Here is a 25,505-nt window from a genome sequence, read left to right on the forward strand (position 1 = left end):
TGGCAGTGGGAAAACTTACCCGTGGGTATTATAAAATGACTGACACGTTAGAAGTAAACATCCATGGAAATTAAATACATGTCAAAAAGCAAAGGTTTAAGAAATGAACAGCCCCAGGTTATGATGAGTAGTAACAATATTCAGGATCCAGTAATCACTTTGCAGGTAGAGGCTGCGGCTTCTGTACAAGTTGCAAAAAATTCACGTTTTAAAGTCATACCAGCCCAATATAGCCCGAATTGCATCGTTCGTAAAGACAAGTCACATCTGGAATACGAAAGAACAGCAAGGAGAACGATATATTTAAGACTGGCAAACAATGCAAAATTGGGAATATCCTATCGTTGATAGACAGTTAATGCATAGGGTTCCCAATCTAAAGGAATAGAGCTGCTGGCAAGTGCTCAGTACTTGTAGAAGATGTGTGTCAGTCTCTCATCTGCATTTTGAGGACTGCACATGGGTCAAATTTGTATCCAAGTATAAGAAACAAATATCAACACGAAAAACATGTTAACCACATTGGCTGAGATGAAGAGAAGAGCGTGATGGCCTCAAAAAAATAGCACTGAATCAAACCAAGTTTTTTTATTTACAAATACAAGAACCAGAACAAAACGGACAATGGAATTCGGTACTAAACATACCACTTTAAAAAAATGCTGGTTTTGAAACGTCTGAATTATTTCCCCAACATTATTTCTCTGTTGGGTTTTGACTAACTCGGTAGGCAACACCTCTGCATTTACTATAGTAGGCTAATGTGTCTCATGATTTCATAAAATTTCTCCAGTAAAAATGAAAAAATAATTTCTCCAAAGATCACCAAATAAATACTCTAAACACTTGCGCTCTTTTTGTTTTTCTGTATCCAGCTATCATGCATCAGTGACATAACAGGTTAGGTTTATTTGAATGAGTTACACAAACGTAAATGTATCTTCCCTGTGCTTAAACGGATAAGTAACCAGCCGAATGCAGCTCAAAGTGATTAATTCTTGTGGCAGGAAGTCACTATTATTTCCTCTCAGGAGCCGGGACTCCTTTTCCAAAGTGTCCGCATCCGCTTAGTCCGCCAAGGAGAAGTCAAAGGGTTCGAAGCTCTCTCTGAAGGCTTTAGCCAAGGCTTCCTCTTCGTCCTTTGTAGACTTGCATTCCCTCCAGTCAGCTCTGGTGGGTATGTTCAGAATGGCCTCGCTTGCCAAGACTTCCCTGCAATGCAACACACACACACCCGTGTTAAGCATGTACAACTATAGTTTCATATGCCAGACATTGTGTGTAATCAAATAAACCATCATAGGGGGTAATTTTTCCAGTTTTAGAGTAGAGTAATTACGTCAGATAAAGATATGTTGACTTTGTTAACAATATATGTGTAAAACGGTATATATACTAAGTAATGGGGATTCCAGAAGACAGGCTCAATGCATACCTTTTAAAGCTCTGCAGCCTCTCACTGCAGACATGTGTTCTCATTCCGATGACAAACATTTAGCCCAAAATACAAATCCCAAAATACAGGAAGTGAACCCAAGATTGAAAATTACAAGAAGGCTGTATGCATACAACCAAGTAGATGAATATTATAGCAAAGTAGGAAGTCCGTGTGGCATGCAACCCAGACAGGTATGATCATGAGATTTTATATCCAGTTTAAATTGTTATCATTGCCAGCCCCATGGGGAATTACGCGCATCTCGTAAAGTGCTAGAGTAAGAATGATGCATTGATCAATGGATGTTATCATACACATACAACATAGGCCCACCGGAGACCCAACACTATGAATAACAGACCACAAACCTGTCTACCACTGGACTGTTAGAACTGCATTATTGGCAATAAAAGGGTATAATCTTAAGAATGGTATTTGCAAACTTCTTTCAAGTTGACATCAAAATTTGACGGAAAATTGGATATGATGAAACAAAGCAATATGACATGTAGATATTTCCAGCTCTATGGCACTGACTTCCACAGATTCCAAATCGATTTGATCATCTCGTGCACATCCACATTAGCTCATGAGCACAATTCACAGCTGATCAGACGGGATGATGTTGGGCTAGACCTCAATGTCTGTAATCATTTACGACTTTGGGCTCAAGGGGGCTATTGCTTTGACTGAGAGACTGAAATACTCTTGCCTCAACCGCGGGGTGGATCTGGCACAAAGCAGAGAGCAGAGGAGCAGCTGGACCATTTATAAAGATTAGTGAAAAAGTGGTCCGTTTCCTGACATACTAGTAACAAATATAACACCAGGATCTGTAAGATTGCAAGGCAGGCTGGAGTGTGGTAACTAACAGCACATACAAGCTCAACTCCTCCATGCTACTAGGCATGCGTGGGAACGACATGTTAGTTTGACAACTGTTGCCCATGTACCTTGCTACGTATTGTAGCATTTAGATAGTACTTAACACCACTTTGGGGGGAGGGGTCTCAAAGTGCCCCAATATGCATCTATAGCGAGATTGTCCTTTTGGAGTGCATACTTGGGCATGGTGCTGGTCGTATAATGGTCTTTGTGGTTGGCATTGCATGAGGTATGGAGACTTGCTCTAAACATGGGTTGTCTGCGCTGATACACTCAAGCATGAAGTGTTTAGGAAGAGTCTGAAAGAAGACACTTTGTGCGAATAGCTACCATTAAGGGACTGAATAAAATATAATAGCATACTCATGGTAAGAGCCTGGTTTTTGGTGGCTTCTGAAATTCAAGGTGGCTGCTTACTGCTCATAATCTAGCCGTTAGGCAGTTCAATATTTTCGCTGTTGGAAATGAGGAGTTTCCACCATACAAGAATTGCTAGAAGACCGGTATAGATAAGAGTGGAGCCAGCATGAACTGAAGTGTTTTCACTTCATGGTAGGCCCAAAGCTTCCGATCGAGAAAGCGTAGTCCTTAGTCAGGAATTGCACGATAAGCAGTGCACATTCCTTGTGAATTTGATGCGTCGACCTAAAGAGGGCCAGCGCATAAATTGTAAGGCAGGAGAGATTAATGACCGGATACTGAGGTTAAGGAGTTGTCTTGCAGCTGCATTTTGGATTCTCTATAGCTTGTGCATTACTTGGTGGGATGCTCTTAGACAAATGCAATTGACTTAATCCAATGGTTTGTCACATTTGTAAGGCACCGTTCTTTGCATTCCATGGTCTATGACTGGCAAACATTGTCTCATGGCACAAGAAGCATCTCACCTGTACAGTTATAGGAGCGGAGTTCGAAGGAAGAGATCAGGCCAGGCAGAGGTCCCAGATATACACTTGAAAGGAGGGTAGACTGAGGTACAATGGAGTTTGATGGAAATGGGCAGAATAAAATGGAGGGATGTATACAATGAGAGGTCTGTTAGACGCCAACAATTAAATCTAGTTAAAGGTAGGACCTTAAATACCTACCAATTTCAGTCTCTGGTACAGGGCCAGATGTTGGACCAAATCAAAGGCAGCAAAATATCAATATCTCTCAATATCTAAAAGTTGTTGTACCACTACTCTATTTGAGTCAACTATAGTACTGAGGTCACATCAAGTTGTGATTAGTACAGATTTCGTGCTTCTGCATGGGCAGAATCAGTTTAGGTTTAGATTGCTCTGTTCAATGAAGGAAGATAATAGTAGCTGGTAGGCAACCCTTTCAATCAGTTTCATTAGGGCCATTGGACGACAGTTTGCTATTTGTGCCGGCTTGAGGCCCCCTTTTTTTTTTTTTTAATAGGATGTGCTCGATTATGCAATTAGAGTTTTTCGGGAATGTCCCAGGCTCCAGGGATTAGTTTATGACTGCTCTGTCCGGAAAGGCTTCTGAGCTATTGATGACAGTGTCCTTGAATATGGATGCTTCGCAGGGTTCTGCTGGAGACTCAATCTATCACAATCCATTGACATTTTGTTGAAGTCTTCAGTGGAGGCTAGAGGGTTATAGGTTAGTATTTTGTACTGTGACAGTAGCTTGTTTGTGGAGAGAGGTGATGTGAGCTGGAGGTTTTTGTTATTAAACTCATGGGGTTTTTCAGGTTTTTGTCTTAAGAGATTTAGTGTCTCGCAAAGAAGTCACATCTAAGCACTCAGGGTGTAAGATTTTGGTGTTTTGGTTAGGCATGTGAACTCATAGATCCATTGGCAATAGTGAAGCCAATATATTTTTCGGATTGCAGTTTTGAAAATTCTTGGGTTGTATTACATCCTCGGTGTATTCTTAGAATGAGAATGGTCTGTTTTCCCAGACTCTGCAGAGATCATTTGTTGGATTGATGAAATTTTAGATCTGCAATAGCCACGTTTGCTTTCACACATCAGAGCAAGGTGGCAATGGTATTTGTTGCGAGGATGTTATAAAGAGCTTAAGATCGCCAGAGATGCACCAAGAAGGTGCATATCTTGAGCTGAGTTTGACTTGGAAAGTGGCAATATCCAGATGCTACCATGGTCTGGTGACTCCTTTAGTAGTTATTGCTGGAGGTTTGCTTGCTGAAAAAGGTAGAATGGTGAAATGAAGTATAGCATGACCAGTCCAAGTCATGTGGTATTTGAAAGTAACATAGACGAGGCTCAATGGGGCAACTATTGGATCTAGGGCATGTCTGGCTGTGTGAACATGTCTCTCAATTTTTTCAACTCAGGTTCAACAATTCCATGTTTCATAGAATGCATCTGTAGATGGGTAGCTGGTGTTTATCAAGTCTGTCAGTAAGCAGAGATTAATAACTTTATTATCTTTGGCGACGATGTTTAGGTATATACTACATGCACACTTTTCTCACCTTCTCAATCTCCCCAACTTCCAGACTTGAGCCAGAAATTCTTGCAATAGCTCATGCGCACCAAATGTACATATTACAACTCCGCACCACCTCCATTCATGATGACACTGAGCTGCATTATGGTGCCACACCTGCATGCTGATGTCAGTTTAATCACATTCCTCACTAAAGTACGCAGAGTGCACCCGACAGATTTAAGCTTTTTAAATTGGCAGTGTTCAGCAGCTAATGTGGGATCTTATCTATAAAAGTTCACTGCATAGAACAGAGAAGGAGCAAGAGGTGAGTAATCTGTATTTACACAGAGTTGCCACAAGAAGGAGCAATACTGAAAATAAGTAAAGGCTCCTCTGTAGGATACTTTATGGCAAGGACATAACAGTTTGATACAAGTCACAAGGACAAGGTCGGTCTCTGGACCACCTGTCCTCTTTTTGCACCAGCAACCCAACAGACTGCTGATTGTCACTCAATATTCCTTAGGCTCATAGGCTTGTCTATGTAGAAAAGGAAGAGCACACTGTGGCTCTAAAAGGTGTAGCCTCGCTTCCTTTTGAGTTAGATGTCACACGAAAGAATTTAGGAAGCTTTATGGACGCCACCGTTGGAAAGAGGACTATTTTCAGGAAAAAGGATACTCGTGTCCTAAGCACCGAGTTTGACGGGTAGTATATGGAGGCTGAATTGACAATGCCTGTAGCTCGCTGGTGCAACATGCCGATGTGGTACTAATCAGAACAGCCGTCAGAGTAAAGGGTCTCGGAGTACAACTGTGAAGAGGCTCAAAAGCACAATATCAATAATATTAGAATCATACTGTGGTTCCACTGCAGCATAATGAAGGAGGCAGGGGAAACTGAAGTAAAAGCATTCTTAGAATATACAACCCTTAAGGGTAACACGAATGAGGGCTGATCGGGCAAATTAAGAAAGCCAAAATGGCCAATAACTGGCAGTTTCCACAGCAATGGCATGTCGAGCCAAAGAGAACACAAGCAAAAATATAGCAGACAATCCATCCTGGAGAGGATCAATCTGCTTCTCACATCAGGCAACAAACGTGGACCAGGGGCATGAATAGATTGATTTGGTGGAAAGGCAGCGAGAAGGCAAATTCTCGACAACCACCTCACACTGTACTTCGAAGCCCCTCCTTTTGCTCAGCACCATCGCCACACAAACGAGCATTTACAATGCAATAGGTCTCGCAATTACATTGTTTTGAGCTATTGGAATTGAAAATGTTATTGTATTTTTTCCCTTAGTGAAGCATTAATCAAGTAATGGCGTTGTAAATGACAATGTCTTTTACCCCCTGTTGAACCCCCCCAAATACAGACATACATAGAAACCGCACTACAAACGGGTACAAATGCATGCACACACTGAGAAACACATGGTGCACGGTGATGCCTACCACTTCATTTGGAATGGAATAAATGCTTTGGTGCATGCTGATACCTATCATTTCATTAGGAGTGGAACATACGCCCTGGTGCACGGTGATATGTGGCATTTCATTAGGAGTGGAATAGACACCCTAGTGCACAGTGAGATCTCCCCTTTCACTAGGAGTCAGACGCCGTGGTGCACTGTGATATGTACCATTTCAGTAGGAGTGGTCGCTGTCATAAATTAATTATGTGGGTTGGACCTGTCAAGTTTGTACTTCGTGGGAGTGAATTATGTTCATTCTGCTGACAGGAGTGAATATCCTAGCCCAGGTGGCAGGCGGGGAGTTATGACTTCCCAGAAACACAACACCCTTCTCTTATTATTGCGCCCTCCATGGAATTACTGTGTTGTCATTTCTCCTTCGGGTAAAAGTACTGCCTGGGTGGAAGTGTCAAAGTTGCATCGGTTGCTTGCACAGTAGGGTGCCCAACCTCCACGGATGCTCCCTCTTTCAAAGTAACATCTGTGCGGTAAATCTGGGGAAATCTGCACAGAGAGGCTAGCGGGAGCGCGGTAACTCCCATGCTAGAAGAGCACCGCGACGGGGTAAGATAGCTCAGTGGGTTGAGCGCTGCTGTGGTGACCACACTGGAGAGCTGCCAGGGGCTTGTCTATAAGAGACCCATAGAATGAACATTATTCACCTGTGAGATGGGCTCTTCCTGGAGCCCGATGGACGTGTCAGTGCGAGGCGTTGGCTGCATTATTAAAGTTGAATACACGCTGGACGGAAGGGAGGGATGGCCTCTGAGCTGTCAACGGACCGGCCAGTTCATGCCCCGGCAGGGGCCCAGGGACGATCCAGAGAACCGTGGTAACCCCCAACACCAGTCACCCTCTAAGAGGACAAACACCTTCTCTGACACACTTACACACACTATCCTAGACAGCAGCTACACAGAGGTATACGGAATATGCACTGAGACTTGTGACCTTAGGCAGGCACGCCCGCAAATAAAATCACATTGGCCCGCACATACTAACACAGAGAAACATGCACGCGTGCACACACAAAGAGTAACACACGCATACCCACTAAAACACATACACAAACAGGCACCCACACAGCCACACACATAGTAATCCACTCGGGGAGACACACACATACTAACACGCACACACTAACACAGACAGTAGCACGCATGTGCACACACAAAGAGTAACACACGCACACTCACTAACACACACAAACACACAGTAACGCACTCTGGTACACACACACACACACGCTCATACTAATACAGACAGTAGCGCACGCAGGCGCACACAGTAACACAGGCGCACTCACTTACACACACAAACACACTCAGACACGCACACATAGACTCTCTGTCACTGATACACTGCCCTCTCTGAAGGACACACACATGTTTGATATCAGAATGGGTCACAACACACTCACTGCAGCACTCCAAAGCCAAGAACACACTCCTTTTCATGTGTTGTCTTACACCCACGGATGGGCTAATTCACAAACATAAGTTCCGTTTAGGGACAAAAAAAACACTTCAGTTTATGAGTGTAAAGCCACATTTTAACTTTAGAACATTAGAACGCATGAATGTATGTTACGAAAGTGTTATCACGTAGTGTACTATGAAGTGCCAGCAGATGTGCTCCAAGTGTGGGTTGTGAGTGCTCTACGACAAAGATGCCTACCTCGGTTGGAAAGAAGGGACACAGTTGTGAGTTTGTGTGCATTCGGCACCTCAGTGCAGGCGCATTCCCACAGTGTGTGTGGATGAAGATGTGTTCCTCTGACGGGCACAAAGAAGTGTGTGTCCAGGGTGGGGGTAGGGAGGGCTCACCCCACAACCCTTGGGCTCTAAGGTAGAAACAAAGCAAGCGCTCGCCATCTGTTTTAACTCAGCCCCGTGTTTACGGGAATGAGTGAAAACAGATGGTACCCATAAAGATAAGTGCATTGCGACAGCAGCAAAGCAGATGAGACAGTACGGATGGGCCGGACCAAAAGGCGAAAGGGAGGCAACGCAAACAGCCAATTTCCAATGGCAGGCCACCGTTTAGCCCTTTTCTGAAATCCCTCTCTTACAAAATCTGTTGCCAGCGAGCAGCGCATGCGCTACAACGTAGGCGAGACCTAAAAAGAGGTAGATTGTGGAGGTTCAGCTGCAGCACTTTGCCTTGCTGCTGGGACAGTAGGTACTTTTAAAGAGAAAGTTGGCAGATCCGGAGGGTCACCAATTCGGAGTACCACTCCCTTCTGCCCAATCAAGCACCACCAGAATCAGCTGTGCTTGGTTCCGCTTGATTTTGCATGAGACGCGAGTTGCAACAGAGGTGGAAATGTTTATAGGAGATCAGAGTCCCAAGGAAGGCAGAACGTGCCTCCTGGACACTGTTCAGGTAGGAACCCCAGAGCATAAAAGGCTGAACATTGAGCATTTTCAGAAGAAAAGAATAGGGTTACCAAGAGTATACCCCACTGGGCAAAGTATACCCCATGCTGTCTGCTGAAGCCCTTCATGATTGGCAAGATTAACTAAGTTTGTCTGCCCTGATGTTAAGGGATCTAGTTGAGGAAATATCATGAAGTGCAGGCATTGCCCGAAACTCCCAGCTTCTGAACGGAGGGCACAACACTCAACTCCACCTTCTTTGGCTAGTAAGAAATCTTGCAGCTCCAGAAAATTTATGTGGTGGTGTTGTTCCATATGAAACCAGAGACCCACTCATATCCACCTTGTCCAGGTGACCACTCCAGAACAGAATGTGGTCCCTTTACTACTCTTGAGGGAGGCGAGGAAAATGGTTAGCTGCACATCAGACCGGCAACCGTCATTTACCACCAAAGCTGCAGAACTGCCTTGTCAAAGAAGCAGATTTGGCCTAAAAGGCATCCCTAGTGCTGGGTACAAGGTAGCCACACATTCCACTTGAAGGGTGCCTTTATACCAAACAAGCGTGAGGCACGAGCAGGATGGCAAAATCAAACAACTGTCAGGACCATCAAGGCTGGAGCAGAAGCTCTTGCCTAAAACATCAGGATCATAGCTTGAAGCTAATTAACAAGTGAAATTACAGGATATGAAACTGAAGGAGGTTTTGGTTAGGTGAAGAGGGTACATTAAGAAGGTAGATGTTTGAGGGACAGAGAAGATTGGTTGATGGGGTTCAATGAGGACTGATGGGTAGCAGAAGCCAAGAGAGGTGAAGTGAATGATAGGATGAGGAGGATGCGTGTGTGGAGGGGGGCAAAATTTGGAGAGATTCATAGAATTTGCAAGTGACAATGGAATGAGTACCAAAGGGATAAATAGAGAAATAAAACAGGGAGTGATATGTTTGTGTTTGGGGGGAGGGGCATAGGATTTGAAATTAAGTAGTACAAGGAGTAGTGAGATAGGGTGAAAGCCTGGGGGAAGAGGAGCAATAGGTGTTGTTAGGGGAAGAGGAGAATAGGTGTACAAGGCTAATGTGGTAGAGGTAATATTTACTGGAAGTGAAGGTGATGGGGTAGCGTAATAGGCCGTTGATAAATGACTTATGTTAAAGAGAATACATATGGGGTAGGGGAAATAGGAGAAGACAGTCATGGAAGATAGGAATGTGAGGTAGGGGTAAGGTGGAAGTGTTGACGTACGTTGTGAAATGTTCATCAAACACCTGGTGTAAGCTGGGAGCACAGCAATTTTATAACAAATCTTTGGCTGTAGATACAATTTGTGTCTTTAGTGGCCAAACGGTTTACTGTAAGGACCATAACAATGGGTTAAGGAAACTGACATAGGAATTGCTTGGTCATCTCTGCCCCTGAATCACATTTCTCCTTTCAGAGTTACAGGAGCCTGGCCTAACAGGAGGTCTCTATAATGATGGGGGAATCAGTGGTAGAGGCGATCTCTGAAGACTGGTAGGCATAACTGGGCAGACCAGGGATGGAGTTAGACAACAGGGAAACGTCCAGAGTTGAACAAAATTATATAATTTGACATCCCTGCCTGACTGCAAACCCCACCAGACCATGAAGGTGTCACAAACTCTTCACTGCGGAAGGCACAGTCAGCCTACACCTAAAGCAGATACAGGCCATTAGGCCTCTCCAGGCAATCTAAATCATATTACCTTTATACCAAAACATATTAAAGGGTTTTAAAATCATGCTCCTGGAATGCAGCATTCTAGTGTGTGAGGCCAAGTAAAGCACATGCTGAGTACATAATAGACATGGAGAACTATTCAGAAGAGATTATTGAGTTGTCTAACAGAGGACCAATTGAGGGGTTAAAAAAGGATTACGATAAAGGTGGCCTAAAGGTTTTCACATAGAAAACAGAGTACTTACCACCAAAAAAAAAAAAAAAAAAAGCAGCAGATATTATATCCAAGTTTCTGCAAACATTTCCCATAGATAAACAACATGGATTGCAACGTATGCAGAACCACCCAGATGGTCAAAGATTCCATAGACTGCAAAATAATTGAAGCATGTGATGAAATTGCACAACCTTTATTAGGCCCATTTGCCTGCCCTACACATGCTCGAGTTTGAGATGCTGGCTAATAAATAATAAAAGGGAAACGGCTGCAAAAGTAGTTTAAGGCAAAAGGCCAGAAAACATTTAGTGAATGAGACTTTGAGTGTGCGACAGTCTCAGCAATCCCTGAACACTACTGCTATCACTACAAGTCAGGAGGCATATAACTTACTGGTTTCAAACTATGACCTCCCTCTCAATAAGGAAATCTCTCAGTGACCAAGTTATTGTAGTTTGGGAAATACGTTTAAATTAGAAAAAATATTCTTAAACCTAAAAAATGAACAACAGAATCTGTTAATCCATGTGAAGTATGAAGTAGTCTTTCCTCTATTGCAGGAAAGCTGTCGAGAACTAGCAATCTTTTCTCTGACCTTCGAGCTGAGTTACAGCTCGGAGGGGAATTCACGTTGAAAGCATTTTTATTCTTTAAATTTCGAGCTATACTGTGATTCACTGTATGTTGGGTGCAACTGTATGACTTTACCTGCCGTAAGCTGCCCGTTCTGCCCATTCTAGATCCCTGCAGCTTGCTGATCGGTCACTGCAACTCAGAGCCGGGCCGCCATCTTGGTTAGCAGGCTAGTTGTCAGCCCGATAAAATGAATGAACACACTGACACGCCAAAGGCAAGTCCGCCTGCGCCGGTCCATGCTCGGATCGCAATCAGCGCCAGCCCCCCTGCATCTTCGAAGTCAGACCTTTCTACCATTTTTAAGTACTCTAGGGCTGAGCTACTTGCTCTGAATGCTGGAGTTAAGTACGCCGCCTGTATGTGTTAATGGTTCCGGGCAACGGCGGACACGGAGACCGCACTACCTTCTGTTGTTCCCTTGATAATACTTAGTAATCAAAAGTCAAGAAATGCGTGCACAGAAACAAAACTCCAGCACTTGCCGTTGAGGAGTGCTAACTGCTTGCGCAGACAAATGTAGAGACAGTTTGGTGGAGTGGTGCACTGCTTATTAAAATCTCCAAAATAGTCAAAGAGTCAAATATGCCTTAGTAGGTGCCTTTTATTTTCAAAGAAGATTAGCCAGCCAACGCGTTTCATTCATAAAATGAACTTCTTCAGGGCAAAGTAAAGGCGCTCTTGTCACACTGGGTTCGAATACACCTAGGTCTAGGTGGGCACAGGGTCACGCACAGGCCACCGTAATAAGGGCCTGAATGCACTATGTGCTGTACGCCGAAATAACGAGGACTCGTTCCTTCTGGGAATGTCAAAGTGGGTGCTCTGCTTTGACTATTTTGGAGATTTTAATAAGCAGTGCACCACTCCACCAAACTGTCTCTATGCCGCCTGTATGTGTTTAACATTCTACACAACCCCTAGACCCATCACTTGTCCCAGCTGTAAAAAGTCACTCCCCCAACTTATATGCCACGCAACTAAGCCCAACAGACCACAGAAATGGGCTAACACAGAGCGGCCTAATGCAAATCCATTACAATGTTTATTTCTAAATGCCAGATCATTGTTAAAACACAGCACGGAGTGTTCCATACTTATGGAAGAACACAATATAAAAAGTGCTTTATTTACTGAATCATGGACTGAAGAGGCTTCAGGGCCTGATTTGGTTAAAGCCACTCCTCCGGGATGCCTCTGTCATACACAAAAAAGGCCCATTAGGAGAGGGAGGGGCTGGCAGTAATATACCAGAGCTCATTAAATGCTGCCTTTTATACAGAATCGAATCTAATCTAACCAGTGAAGCACTTTCCTTCAGTTTCCGCCTTTCCCATCATCAGTCTTTAAAGGGCATTCTAGTATTCGGACCACCAGGACCTAGGAACACATTTCTAGCTTCGGTTGGAACCCTGTTAGAGGATGGGCTCTGCTTTGACTCATTTATTATTCTCGGGGATTTTAACTTTTATCTGGAAGCACTGACCGACCCTGATACAACAGCCCTTATCGATATGAGTAGCGTTGATAGAAGGCAACATGTAGAAGGTACCCCTCATGATGCAGGCCATATGTTGGATGGGATCTTTTCCAACCATCCACAGCTAACCTGCACAGGGTTGCTGCCACTCGCATGGACAGAACATGCAGCAATTCAGTTTGAGGCTGTCCTTCCTGACCGACACAATAGTACTGAGGCCCCTAAGAGCCAGATAGAACTAAGAGCATGGAATAAAATTAAGGACACAGTGTTAGAAGACCTTCTCACCACGACCGCCTGCTCACAACCTATAGAGGTTGAGGAGGCCACTATTTGTTACACACTGTGGGTGGAGATGGACTGCAAAAATTAGCTCCTGTGAAAATTTTGCACCAAAACGATTGCAACAAACAGCTCCCTGGTACTCTGTGGAACTAAGGGAACAAAAACTCATTTGCAAGTGACTAGAATGCAACTGGAGAAGAGAATATAGCAAAACTGAGAAAGAATTATATAAACTAAGTCTTACAGTTTACAAAATGCTTTTATTTAGTACAAAAAAGCATTCTTTGCGAATAAAATTAAACTTGCTAAGTGTTCCACTAAAAAACTCTTCAGGACCGTATCTAGACTGGCTTCCCCCACCTCCACCTAAAACTCCATGCAGTCAAGAACTATGTGAGGAAATTATTACTTTCTTCCTGCAGTAAGTGGAGCATATCTTCTCGTCGTTTAGTTTCTCCGCAATGGGAGAAATAAATGTTCCAACTACGGGGGCCAAAAAGGCAACTGACCTATTGCCTAACTTTGATAAGTTTATTCCACAGTCCACTATAGATAGTTTAAATCTACTCACCTCTATTAGATCATGCTCTCCTTATGATCCTTGCCCAGTTGCTTTGATCAAACTAGCCCTGAACCAATTGCTATCTCGCTCACTTCTTTATTCAAAGCCATGTTTGAGTCAGGGCATTTACCCAAAACTTGGAAGATAGTATCCATCCTTCTATTATTGAATAAACAAAACTTAGACCCTAAGGATCCCAATAACTAGTTACCAATCTCCCGCCTTTTAATGCCGGCTAAAATGGCGGAGAAAGCCATGAATACACAGCTTAGTGCTGCTCTCCAGGTAAATCATATTCTTGATCATACCCAATATGGGTTCAGGCAAGCACATAGCACAGAGACTGCCCTTATAAAATCCACCGAAGAAAAAAGGGAAGCCCTGGAGCAGGGAGGCAATGCAGCACGGATTATGCTGGATCTCTCTGTGGTCTTCGATACGGTAAATCATGATCTCCTGATGGACTGTTTGTCGGCCTGCGGGATTCAGGGCAAAGCAGGGAAAGGTACTGAAATCCTTTCTAACGGAAAGAACTCAAATTGTGGCGCTGGGACAAATTCTGGTCAAAACCATTTTCTTACCTTGTGGACTGCCGCAGGGGTCATCCCTTAGTCCCACTCTTTTTAACGTTTACGTATCCCCCTTGGCCGCCCTGATCAGATCCTTTGGCTTCCATCTCACATTCTATGCGGACGACACACAAATAATAGTGTCTCTGCTGCCAGGCATCAAATAAGGGGAAGAAGTTCTGTGACTGCATGAAATCAGTCAAGATGTTGATGTCACAGAACTGCCTGAAGTAAAACTCGGGCAAAACTGAGGTAATCATCTTTGGAAATATTCCCAACTTATAGACTATCGGTTGGTGGCCGGAAGAATTAGGTACCCTTCCAAAAGCAAACCAGCATTGACGTAGCCAATAGGTTTCACTTTTGGGACCTTATAAGTGTTTAGTTATGCAGCACAATATAAAAATTATAGCGAGTCTCTTTAAAGTTACATCACAGGCAGTGAAGGGTGGCATTGCTGCAGAGTAAAGACTTTTTTTCCCACTCTGAGGGCAAAAATGGAGAGCCTGCTAGAGACCAGTCTCAGCATCTTCTTTTTAGAACTGCCGCTGGTGCTGAGCACCGACAGGACCCGACCCACTTAAAGCCCTGGCCTCAAAAATACTTTGGTCTGGGTTTGGATGTGTCGCTGGTTATAAGGGGTAGAGAAATGTGCGCGTCCAACGAATCACAACACAAAGTGCTCGTAACTGTGTGCTGCACATTCTCCTCTTCTTCAATCCAATCAAACTGAAAACAGGTTTGCTCCGAGCGTCCTCCAGCTATGATAAAACTCCAGTGGTGTAATAAACCAATTCCAAGTTTATTTAGGGCTTTTTACGCTGAGTGTTTTGAAGAGTGCTGTGATGCTATCTGCCACTTCTGAGCGCTAAGCCCGATAATAAACAAGTTTAAGGTCTTGGTCGAGTTACAAAGTGTATGTAGTCCGATCGGAATGAAGGCTGTGCTTTAGAAGCCAATATGAAGTGCTGTAAATACCACAAACTGCCCACTGATGTCCTAAACATATTTTCTTTCATATATTTGGCAAGAGAAGCAAGGGTACAAACAGCAGGTTCTGCTTCTGTTTTTTTTAAAACAAAGGGTTGGACCTCACAGTGCTGACGTTTTTAAAATATAAGCTTCTTCCTCTAAATTGCTTTCAGTGCTCGTTTGTCCATACATTTAAATATGCCTGCCTTCCACACAGTGCGGCGGTCCGCTTAAACAAAAAAAACTGGGACGGGCCGTAAAAGAGAGAGAGGAGATGGAAAACAAACAGCTGTGTGTGGCAGACAAGTCCAATGCTTTGGAATTGCTCAAAAGCGGCACTGTTTGTTTGCCTGAAAGCTTTCCGCAAAAAACACAGCTGCCCGAAACTCGCACGCAGCGTGTGACTCGGTGGCTGGCGGCACTTGTTACAAACTGTAGCCCCCTGGTCACAGTGTACGCAAGAGTGTATCCTCCCCTAAAATACATGGCCGTATGTGACGCTGCATCATGTACGGGACATAACGGGGGTCACGGGGACACAGAGTACAATTAAAAGAAGAAACGGCTGCACTTAACTCTACACCTTGTGAGTTTATTCTCTTTATGTCGTTCAGAATCCAAAACGAGGGTGAGACAGACAGGGGAGAGAGAGTAGAGAAATGTACACAAGCGTGAGCGGCCACTCCAATTAGAAACAGATGCCCCCTGCGCGCCTCTGCTCACTCCCGCAAGGTGGATGCCGCCTCAAGTGTTTGGAATGTGCTGACCGATTTCAAAAGGTCATCTCCTAGAGCAGCACTTGCACGCTGCGCTAGGCTCGACCTAAAAATCTGGGGGTTACAAGTGAAGATTGACTTACTTCTGGGGACCAGATAAATGCCATCACATCAGCTACCTTTCACTCCCTAACAATGATCAAGAAAATAATGCCTTTTCTGCCAAAGGACAGTCAACGCAAAGTCGTAACATCTCTCATTCTATCAAGGTTGGATTATTGTCATGGCCTCTAACTGAACATGCAAGAGTGACATTTAAACAAGCTCCAATTTCTGCAAAACGCGGCAGCTAGACTGCTTACCAGCTTGAAAAATTTGTATCAGTCACAAAGGAAATTAAAAGGCTCCAGCTCCATTGACTACCAGTAAGACAATGGGTGCGTTTTGCACCGTCCTTAAAGCTCTTCAAGGAACAGGACCAGAATATCTCAAATGTCGATTTCAATGGTACGTCCCTCCGCTCATCAGGAGCCAAGATGGTGATAGTTCCTTCCATCAAAAAAGCCAACTGGGGAGGGAGAAGCTTTGTTACTGGCGCCGCAAGGGCCTGGAATGAACTTCCTTTCCACGTTAGAACCGCCTCTGACTTAATGGCATTTAGAAAAGGACTAAAAACCTAGCTTTTCAGCAACAAGGATTTCCATGACAAGCTGTGTTCAGATGGTAGCTTTAGAAATATTAATAACATTAACATCTGATTATCATGAATTTTCCCAGGATGTGAAAAGTCAGAACTCGCCACAAATTTACAGGGCACAAGATTTAGCTTGAAGTAAAATGCACCATTTGTTTTTTGAGCCCCAAAGATCTTTTTAGACCAGTAAAGACATTTAACTGGGGTCAACACTGGTTTAGGAGGCAGGTGGCCTTCCCCCGCTCAAGAGTTCTTAGCAGTTTATGGAGAGTATGAATGTTTTAGCAATTAAAAGGTAACGCTGTGCTACTTTGTTCTTTCACTTTTTAAATTGCAACTAGTTGACAATCTTCAGAAGCACCCCTGTAAATTCTTTCCATACTAATGATGTAGAAGCAAAGTGTAGACCATAAACAGTGCAAGTAATAAGCAAACAACAGAATAAATTATTTTGCGGATACGTTTCAAAACAAAACACTGACAAAACAATTCATATTAATAGCCTTCACAAATCGGAGTAAAGCTGTTTTACAATTAAACATTTATACAAACCTGCCAAACTGTAGGGGGAAATTCTTTTTAATTCTGTGGAAAAGCTTCTCTCCGTTATCTAATTCGACATAGAAATAGGGAGTTCCAGGCTGCACAATCTGAGAAAGAGAAACGCATAATTGTATTCTGACGGAAATAAATGCTGTTCTGTCTACCCAGGAGCAAACAATGACTATTTTAATTAATGTTTCTGGCACCACATCGAAAATCAACAACTGGAAAGGGCGGATATCAACATAATGTCAAACTGGGCTTCTCAGAGTCAACCCATTAGCTTTTTTGTAAATTACAGAGCAAGTTGTTGCTTTTCATCATCAAGTCGCAAGTTCCAAAGAAGTTTGAAGTTCACCTTTTACAACCGCCAAACAGGCATGTTAGGAGGATATTTAAAAAAAAAAAAACATTAAAACTACAGGGAATAACCACTGCAGCTAAGATAATTTTTCCCACTGCAGTTCAATCTCGCACATGCAGGTTCACACTATCAACACAAGCACATATACCAAAGGAAAGGACTTGAGGAATGGGAAAGATGCTTTTCATTAGCACAATAAAGCCACACTCCCCCTGCTCAACCCAAAATCAAATAAATAAATCGAATTGAAAATGCATGGCAACATCATGAATACAGGCGAGGCCAAGCACAAAACACATTTTAACATTTCTGCAGAGAAACAGCTTTGTCAGAGCATACAACTGTTGTTTTAGGTCCCGCAGTACTCATCTCTTTGCACAGCTTATCAGGCGCCCTTGTTACGTAAATGCCCATATGGTATTAAGTATAGGAACATGCGCCCAATTACAAAAGAAAAGCACTGTCCTCAAGGTTAGGTGCTTTTGTGCCTGCGTTGCAGAGTGCTACAGGAGAAAAAAACATTTTGAAACTCCCGCATTGTCTCCCACTACAAACAGTCTATTTTCACTACAGGTGGAAGTCTTGATTAGCAAAAGGGGCTTACCCCTTGGCAAGGAGATGTGGTGTGTGACAAAGGAAGGGGGGTGAATCCCAGAGGCCCTCCCACAAGTTGCCACATCCTTGGTGGTGCAGTCAGTGTAGCTCCTATTTGCCTAGTGCTCCTTAATAGTACCATGGAATGGATGAAGAGGCAAAGACAGTCCCTCATTTGCTTTTTTCTAACCTTTGAAAAACAATACAACTATACAGTATTAAGGTTGTAGTAAGATATCAATTGTTACCTTTTTTTACTTTGTATTTTTGAGGACGTTTTTGTGAGCAAACTTTTAAAAATAATTGTGCATGCCTCTGTGCAATGACATGTATGTCCACTTGGCATCACAGGTGCAAAATGCATACCCATGCAATGGGTATTATAGAAAGCGCAATGCAAGTCATCTTCGTAATAGGGATAGTTGTTATATCCCCAAGCACTACCATATCCTGCCCCATGGTCCAGTATTTTAAAAACAACAGCAAAAAAATGCTTCTTTCTATTCTGATTAATAAAGCCATGGCCGTTCCGATGGGGCTGCCCACCACTAACAAGCAGGCAGAGCAAAGTACTGGAAGCTTTCTAAACCTTTCAAAAGAGTTGCATAAGTGAAGTTTAGAAAGAAGGGAATTCCACAATTTTGGACCCAATAAAACAAAGGAGCACTCTCGCGGCCAAGACAGTTTTACTAATGGGATTACTGCAAGATTATGATTGCTTGAACATAGTGCACCAGTCAGAGAATATGGATGCATCAGTGACCTTAACTATAAATTACCCAAATTAGGCATGGCTTTGTGCATATAGAACAGTGGCAGTGTTACGCAAGTCTGTCCTCGCGAGATGAAGCACCTGCTGTGTTTAGAGCGGCGATGGTGACAGGAAAGCAATTGACGAAATCTTTTCACCTATTTATACATCCATCCATCTATCTATCTACACATTTTGTGCTCCAGTCTAGTGCCTGGGGGTATTCACAAGGTGAGAAATATGCAGTTAGAAGTATTCATCAGTTAGCTAGTGTTATATTCACACATAGCCATAAAATGGCTTTTAATTGTGAATAGAGTGTAAAACAAAGTGTTCACCTCAATTATCGCTATCCGAGAATTATTGCTGAAGTGGGGATCACAGAACAATGAGGCACCCATTGACAAGATCTTCCTACATACAACAAATGAGCTAATCTTATTTTAAACTATGTTTAATTTCAGATTTAACAGCCTAGCCAGAAACTGAAGTATTACCAATTAACAAAGGGTCAAGATAAGACTAGGTCTGTGAATAGTCCTATACATAGATACATACTATACACAACCAGATAAACACAACAAAACAGGTACTCTACTTAAGTGTAACACAAATGAGACCCTCCGTCCTGATAAAATGCCACAGATCCTTCTTGGGGATTATAGAGGAAAGAAATATGTTCATGAGATATTTGTTTTTCGTATTGCCAGAGGGAGAAAACAAAAAATACAGTATTAGTCTGCGAGGGGCAGAATAGTTAGAACTCTACCATACCACAACAAATCTAGTGCCTGGAAATGGTGCACATTGACACTAGGTTAGTGGCTCACTTTTCAAGACAATCTGGGACATGGAGAAGGTAACAAATAGGCCCCCCTGACACACATGCACTCTTGAGTATATTCCAGCCCTGCCCCTTACAGAAGGGAACGTTTTTTGGTAAGAAGCGCGACTGATGAGGAAGCATTAGTGTGGTAAGGGATCAGTATCCTTTTTATAACAAGAGCTTTGCCTTACAAAACTGCTCGGAGGAAATAAGTTTTCGACAAGGATAATGAATGATGAAAAGGGGAGTGGCAGTCTGTTGGATTTTACAGGCATAAAACATGCTTTGACAAGAACTGCAAATATGAAACAACGTTTACCTACTTTTAAGGGTTAGCTCTGCATATGGAAAGATGTTTGCCACTGGGACAGTCTTGAACCCTTGCTTTGGGGTGCTTATCTTTATGTGTGCTTAAGGGAGGGTAGCTTTTTTCCAATCCTCGAGACCTCAACATGCATGATTCTTTGTCACCCTTGTTATTTTATTATGAGCCTTTATGCCAAGGAAAGAGTACCCGTAGGAGAACTAAGAAATGACTTTCTGTTAAGCCTTAGGCCTCAAAACTGCACAGACAGACAGGGATATGCCATTAGGGAGATACACTGTGTCATAAGTTCGGCTAATTATAAATAAAAATTCTATTGAAACACTAAATGACATAGTGGGCGGGGACAACCTGCCTCTTTGACAGAAATTCCAGAGCTGTTGGTTATTTCATCCGAGAGAAGATGCTTGAAAAGGTTACCACATATATCCCATAGAGTTAGGTTTCAAGCCCACAGGAAGCATCATTATTGATCATACTGAACAGGTCCAATCTTTTGCTATTTGTACATGGCGAACCACAGGATCAAGTTCTAGGCCCTAACAAAGGATAATTAATAGAATAGTCTCTCAAGAAGACAAGATCTTGAGGCAAAGCAGTGTAGTTTCTTTCTTTCTGCTGTGAGCATGATATGGCAGATGCTGGGGTCATTTGGTGTTCCTTACCAGCACAAAATCTTTCCAAAATCTCTACTAGGATTCTGGTACCTTTCAAGTACTTCGATCTTCTGAATCACATTTGCAGAATTCTTCCCAATGCTTGACATAAGTGATCATGGCTATGGTTCGTTTGGAGTTCAACAATTTCCTTTGTTCTCGCCCAAAACTGCAATACATCAGCTGCAACTGATGCAATAGGTGGTGATGTGAGGCCACCAAGATGTTTAACTGACTAAATATCACATAATTCAGACTATTTCCCTTCCATTGCTATTTTTGAACCCTTCCATGCTGGCAGAAAGGCACTTATGTAGTGATGGTTGCGTCTTACCACTTCAAATCACTAAAGAAACACGGAAGCCCAAACAGCTCTTTGCAAATTACAGAATTGTTCCCATAATGAAGTCTCTTCAAAATTGTTTATAACTCGATTGACATTCTTTTCTATCATGATCTCTATTCGACTGCCAATCGATGCTAGCCAAGTAAACCCAGGACTCTCTCCTCTCGGGGGACAGCAGCCACTCCCCAACAGTAACCCAGTGCACCAGGTTTCCCTTGGAGTTTGTCTGCATTACCACTCTTACAATGCTCCTGATCTTTGCATAATAGGGCAGCAAACCTAAGTTGGTTTATGATTATTACTGAGAATCCCATGACAAAGAATGTTACTTACCCTGTGAGCATCTGTTCTTGGCATGCAGAGCTGTAGATTCACAAGCTATGCATACTCCTGCCATCTAGTGTTGCATCCGGATGTTTGCAAGTTGTTTTTCTTCTAATAAGTTTTTTCCAGTCACAAGGTAAGGTGACTCCTCCTTTCGGAAATAGTGCGCATGGGCATCGACACCATTGTTAGGTTATTTTCCCGCAAAAGGGTGAGAATGGAGTAAGTGCAGTTTAGAGATGTCCATGTGTCTACAGTGTGAATAATAAGAGCTGCAACAACCGTAGGTGTCTGGGGAGGAGGGAGGGTGCATATGAATTTACAGCTCTACATGCCAAGAACAATGCTTACAGAGTAAGTAACATAACCCGTTCGAGGCATGTGTGCTGTAGATACACATGCTTTGCATAGACTGTATAGCAGTACCTCCAAAAGCGGTGGCTAACCAGTGGGTGTTGCAGTTGCTTGAAAGGGCATTTTTCGCACTGCCTGTCCGACATTAGCCTGTTGACATGCTAACACATCCACACAATCATGTTTTGTACATGTGTGTGGTGTAGACCATGTAGCTGACTTACAAATGTCAGCTATGGGAACGTTGCCTAAGAAGACCAAAGATGCTCCTATTTTGCAATTAGAATGTGCTCTCGGAGGTACTGTCAAAGTTCTTTAACATAGCAAGTTTGAATACATTTGACAATCCACGATTTTGAGGTAGATTTTCCTTTATGAGGTGGAGCAAAAGCAACACAAAGTTGTTTTTCGAAAATCTTTTGCCCTATCAATGTAGTACAATAATGTTCTTTTGACATCAAGTGTGCGTAGAGCCCTTCAACCTACTGAATCAGGTTGAGGAAAGAACACGGGTAAATCTTTGGGTAAATATGAAAAGCAGAGACAATCTTTGGAAGAAATTTTGGATTTGTACAAAGAACTATTCTATCTTTATGAAGTTGAAAGAAGGGTTCTTCTAAGGTTAATGCCTGTAACTCACCAACACATCTTAGTGAAGTGATAGCTATCAAGAAGGCAACTTTCCATAAAAAAATGGTAGTGAACAAGTGTTTAATGGTTCAAAAGGTGGGCCCGTAAGTCTAGTAAGAACAATGTTAAGGTTCCAGACAGGTGCAGGTGGTACTCCGGGTGGTATTTTTTTTGGCCTTCCATAAAGGTTTTGATTATAGGCACTTTGAATACAGATAAATGTTGCCTGTTCTGAAGTTATGCAGCTACTGCTGCAAGGTGTAGTTGAATAGATGTGTAGGTTAAACATGCGTGTTGTAGAGGCAAAAGATAAATAATATTTTTTATAGATGCATCTAGCGGATCAATGGATTCATTAGTACAATATATAACAAATCTTTTCCACTTTACTGAATAACATGCTCTAGTGGTAGGTCATACAATCTGGTGGTAGGTTTACATAACTAAACTCTTCGACTTCAGGGACCAAATCGCATGGTTGAGGTCTTTGGGATTTCTCCACAGTTCTGTGTGAGAAAATTTAACGTTATGTGAAGCTTCTGATGTAGAACCACTGAAAATTCCAACAGATTTGTGAACAATGGCTGACGAGCCCATGTGGGAGCTACGAGAATCATTGTGAGAGATGTCTGCCTGAGTTTCCAAACCAGAAATGGAAGCAAATATCCTTGACCAGTTCAGTTCAGATGTTGTGGAAACCTGGAGGCGAAGTCTGGGCATTTTGAGTTTTGAGCTGTGGCAAAGAGCTCTATTTGTCGAAGTCCCCATTTTTGAAAGTACGGAGGAGGAACTAGTGGGCAAAGTTCCCATTCGTGTATTTGTTGTTTCTTTCTGCTGAGGAGATCTGCAAAGATGTTGTCTGTGCCTGGAAGGTGATCTGGAAGGAGATTGATTTTGTGATGAATTGCCCAACGCCAAATGGTCTGAGAGAGGCGTGACAGTTGTAGAGAGTGTCCCCTCCCCCTGGTTTTGTATAGTAAATTGTTGTCATATTGTCTGTCCAGATTAAGACAACTTTGTTTACCAGGTGAGGTAGAGATGCTTTCAATGCTAGTTGAACTGCTTGCAACTTTAGGTAGTTGATGTGACAGTTCTGTTTGGAGTTCCAAAGACCCTGAATTGGTAACTGTTGCAAGTGTGCCCCCACCTTGTGAGAGATGAGTCTGTTGTGAGCACGACTTCTGGAATAGGGTCGATGAACGGCCACCCTTTTGACAAATTTTGTGTGTTTCATCATTGCGGAGAGCGATAAGTGCGGAGGTCTACCAACACTTGATCTGTCAGCTGACCCTGTGACTGATTCCACTGACTTGCTAAGCATTCTTGTAGTGGTGCATTCTTAGTCGTGCATGAGGCACTATCGTTAATGCAGGATGCCACCATCCCTAGTAACTGCATGAATGTTCTGGTTGAGACACACAAATTGACTTGAAACGGTCGTAAAAGTGTCTGTATATTCTTAATCCTGGCTGCATTGGGATATGTGTGAGAAAGTGCCATCTTTCTTGCATGGTATGCCCCCACTTTTTGCTGAATTGCTGAATGTACTTTGACTGAGTGTACCCTGGACTCCTGCCAATCAGGTGCCCAGGGCCTATGTTCCTTCCCTAAAAACACAAAACCCTAATTGGCAAACCCTGGCCACATGTCAGCCCCTGGTAAATGGTAGCCTAGGTACCCAGGGCCTTGTGACCAGGGAAGGCCTCTAAGGGCTGCAGCACTCACTGTGCCACCCTTAGAGGCCCTGTACCCTTACACACACACACTGCCCTTGCAGGCTGAGTGTCTGGGTGCAAGACAAAACAAAGAGTCGACATGGCACACATCCCTGTGTGCGTTGCACCTCACCATACACTGCCATGGCATACATCAGCCACCCCTCTGGCTGGGTGCCCTATGCCAATGGTGTGGGCACAGGAGCAGGAGCCCTGTGCCCCTACAGAACCCAGTTCCATTCCTGGGCACTGTAAGTGCAGTGCTGCCATTTAGGAGTACATGGTGCTGAGAGCTCGTCAAACACGAACTCCACAGCACCATAAAGGCAGCACTGAAGACTGAGAATTTTGGTATCAAACTTCTCAGCACATTAAACCCACACTGATGCCAGTGTGGGATTTAATGTACCCAAGCACCCCAGAGGGTATCTTAGAGATGCCCCCTAAAACCTAACCTACAATCCACGTCTGTTCTGAGGCTGCCTAGGCTGCCACACAGCAGACATGTTGCTGGACCCCTGGGTAGGAAAGCCCCTGTTCTCCTGGGCCTGCAACAATGCACATCCTGGGTGAGGTGCTAAATCTCCTCCCCCAGGATGGGCAGGGGGAAGCTTCAAGGGCATGCCACCTCTGTGAGCTTCCCCAGGCCACTGCAACCCCCCACTCTGGCGGGAAGCTTGGCCGGAAACCCCAAATAAGGACAGGGGATGTGCCAGCCTGCCAACCCCACCCCTCAGGTGGGGGAGGCGAGGTGAAGCACATCCCGGGCTCTCGCCATCTTGGAGATGGGAAGCCCTACCCTATCAGGACTAGGCTACAGCCCCCATCCCACAGGAGAGAGGCAGGATATGGGGTGTACCCACCCCAGGACAGGGACCCATTGGTCCCTGCCCTTCACCTACCTGTAACACCCCTAAATCTAGTATTTAGGGGCACCCTGAACCTTACCTCCGCAGATTCCAGATTCCGAAATCCGAAGAAGAGCTAGAAGAAAGAAGACCTGCCCTGCAGCTCCTAAGAAGAGGAAGACACAAACTGCTTTGGCCCCAGCCCTACCGGCCTGTCGACCCTCGAACCTGCTCCTGCTCCAAACCCGGCATCTCTTTTGGCCAGCAACCTCACAAACCCCGGAGGACCTGGCTACCTTTTGACTCTAAACCCCTGGGACTCCCATGAGTAGAGGCTCTACTCAAAATCTATTTCTAATCCCTGGCAGCAGCCCGGAACCGCGAACCCAGCACACTCTGCACCAGCCAAGCCTGGACGGTGCCGGAGTGAACAAAGACCACGAGGACGACCCCACGGCGACTGTGACCTCGAGTCCGGCACCCAAGGACCTCCCTCGACACTCCTGAAGAAGCCTGCAGCCTCAGAACAAGGTTCCTCCCCCTACCGCGATCAACAGTGGGTAAGATTTCCCGACACCAAAAGGCACCCCTGCACGCGGCGCCCCGCGGCCCCTGTGCCCAATCCCGGGATACCTACCTATCCTCCAACTACCCAACTTACCTCTCAAAGTGGTGGTGGCATCTGAGGAATCCTCGTCCCCGAACTTGCAGTCTTTTTCTAAACCGGAGATTTCCCATTGAAATCAATTGAGCGCCCGAAGGCTCAAAAGCACCCTGCACCCAGCCGCCCGAGTGGCCCTGGCAGTGCAA

At 43.9% G+C, this 25,505-nt stretch overlaps 1 protein-coding gene across 1 annotated transcript in view; it reads right to left on the minus strand.

The window, feature by feature from the left end:
- Positions 1-573: 573 nt before the first annotated feature.
- The window catches only part of CWF19L1 (CWF19 like cell cycle control factor 1), a 236,016-nt gene continuing 211,084 nt past the window's right edge, over positions 574-25,505 (minus strand). Inside the window, exons 13-14 of the mRNA XM_085652614.1 lie at positions 16,972-17,069; positions 574-1,212 (exon numbers count right to left, since the gene is read on the minus strand). Of these exons, the coding sequence (XP_085508740.1) occupies positions 1,068-1,212; positions 16,972-17,069 (243 nt within the window). The 3' untranslated portion in view covers positions 574-1,067. The remainder of the gene's footprint in view (positions 1,213-16,971; positions 17,070-25,505) is intronic.

Source organism: Triturus cristatus, chromosome 4_1, assembly GCF_964204655.1.
Source record: "Triturus cristatus chromosome 4_1, aTriCri1.1, whole genome shotgun sequence".
NCBI lineage: Eukaryota > Metazoa > Chordata > Amphibia > Caudata > Salamandridae > Triturus > Triturus cristatus.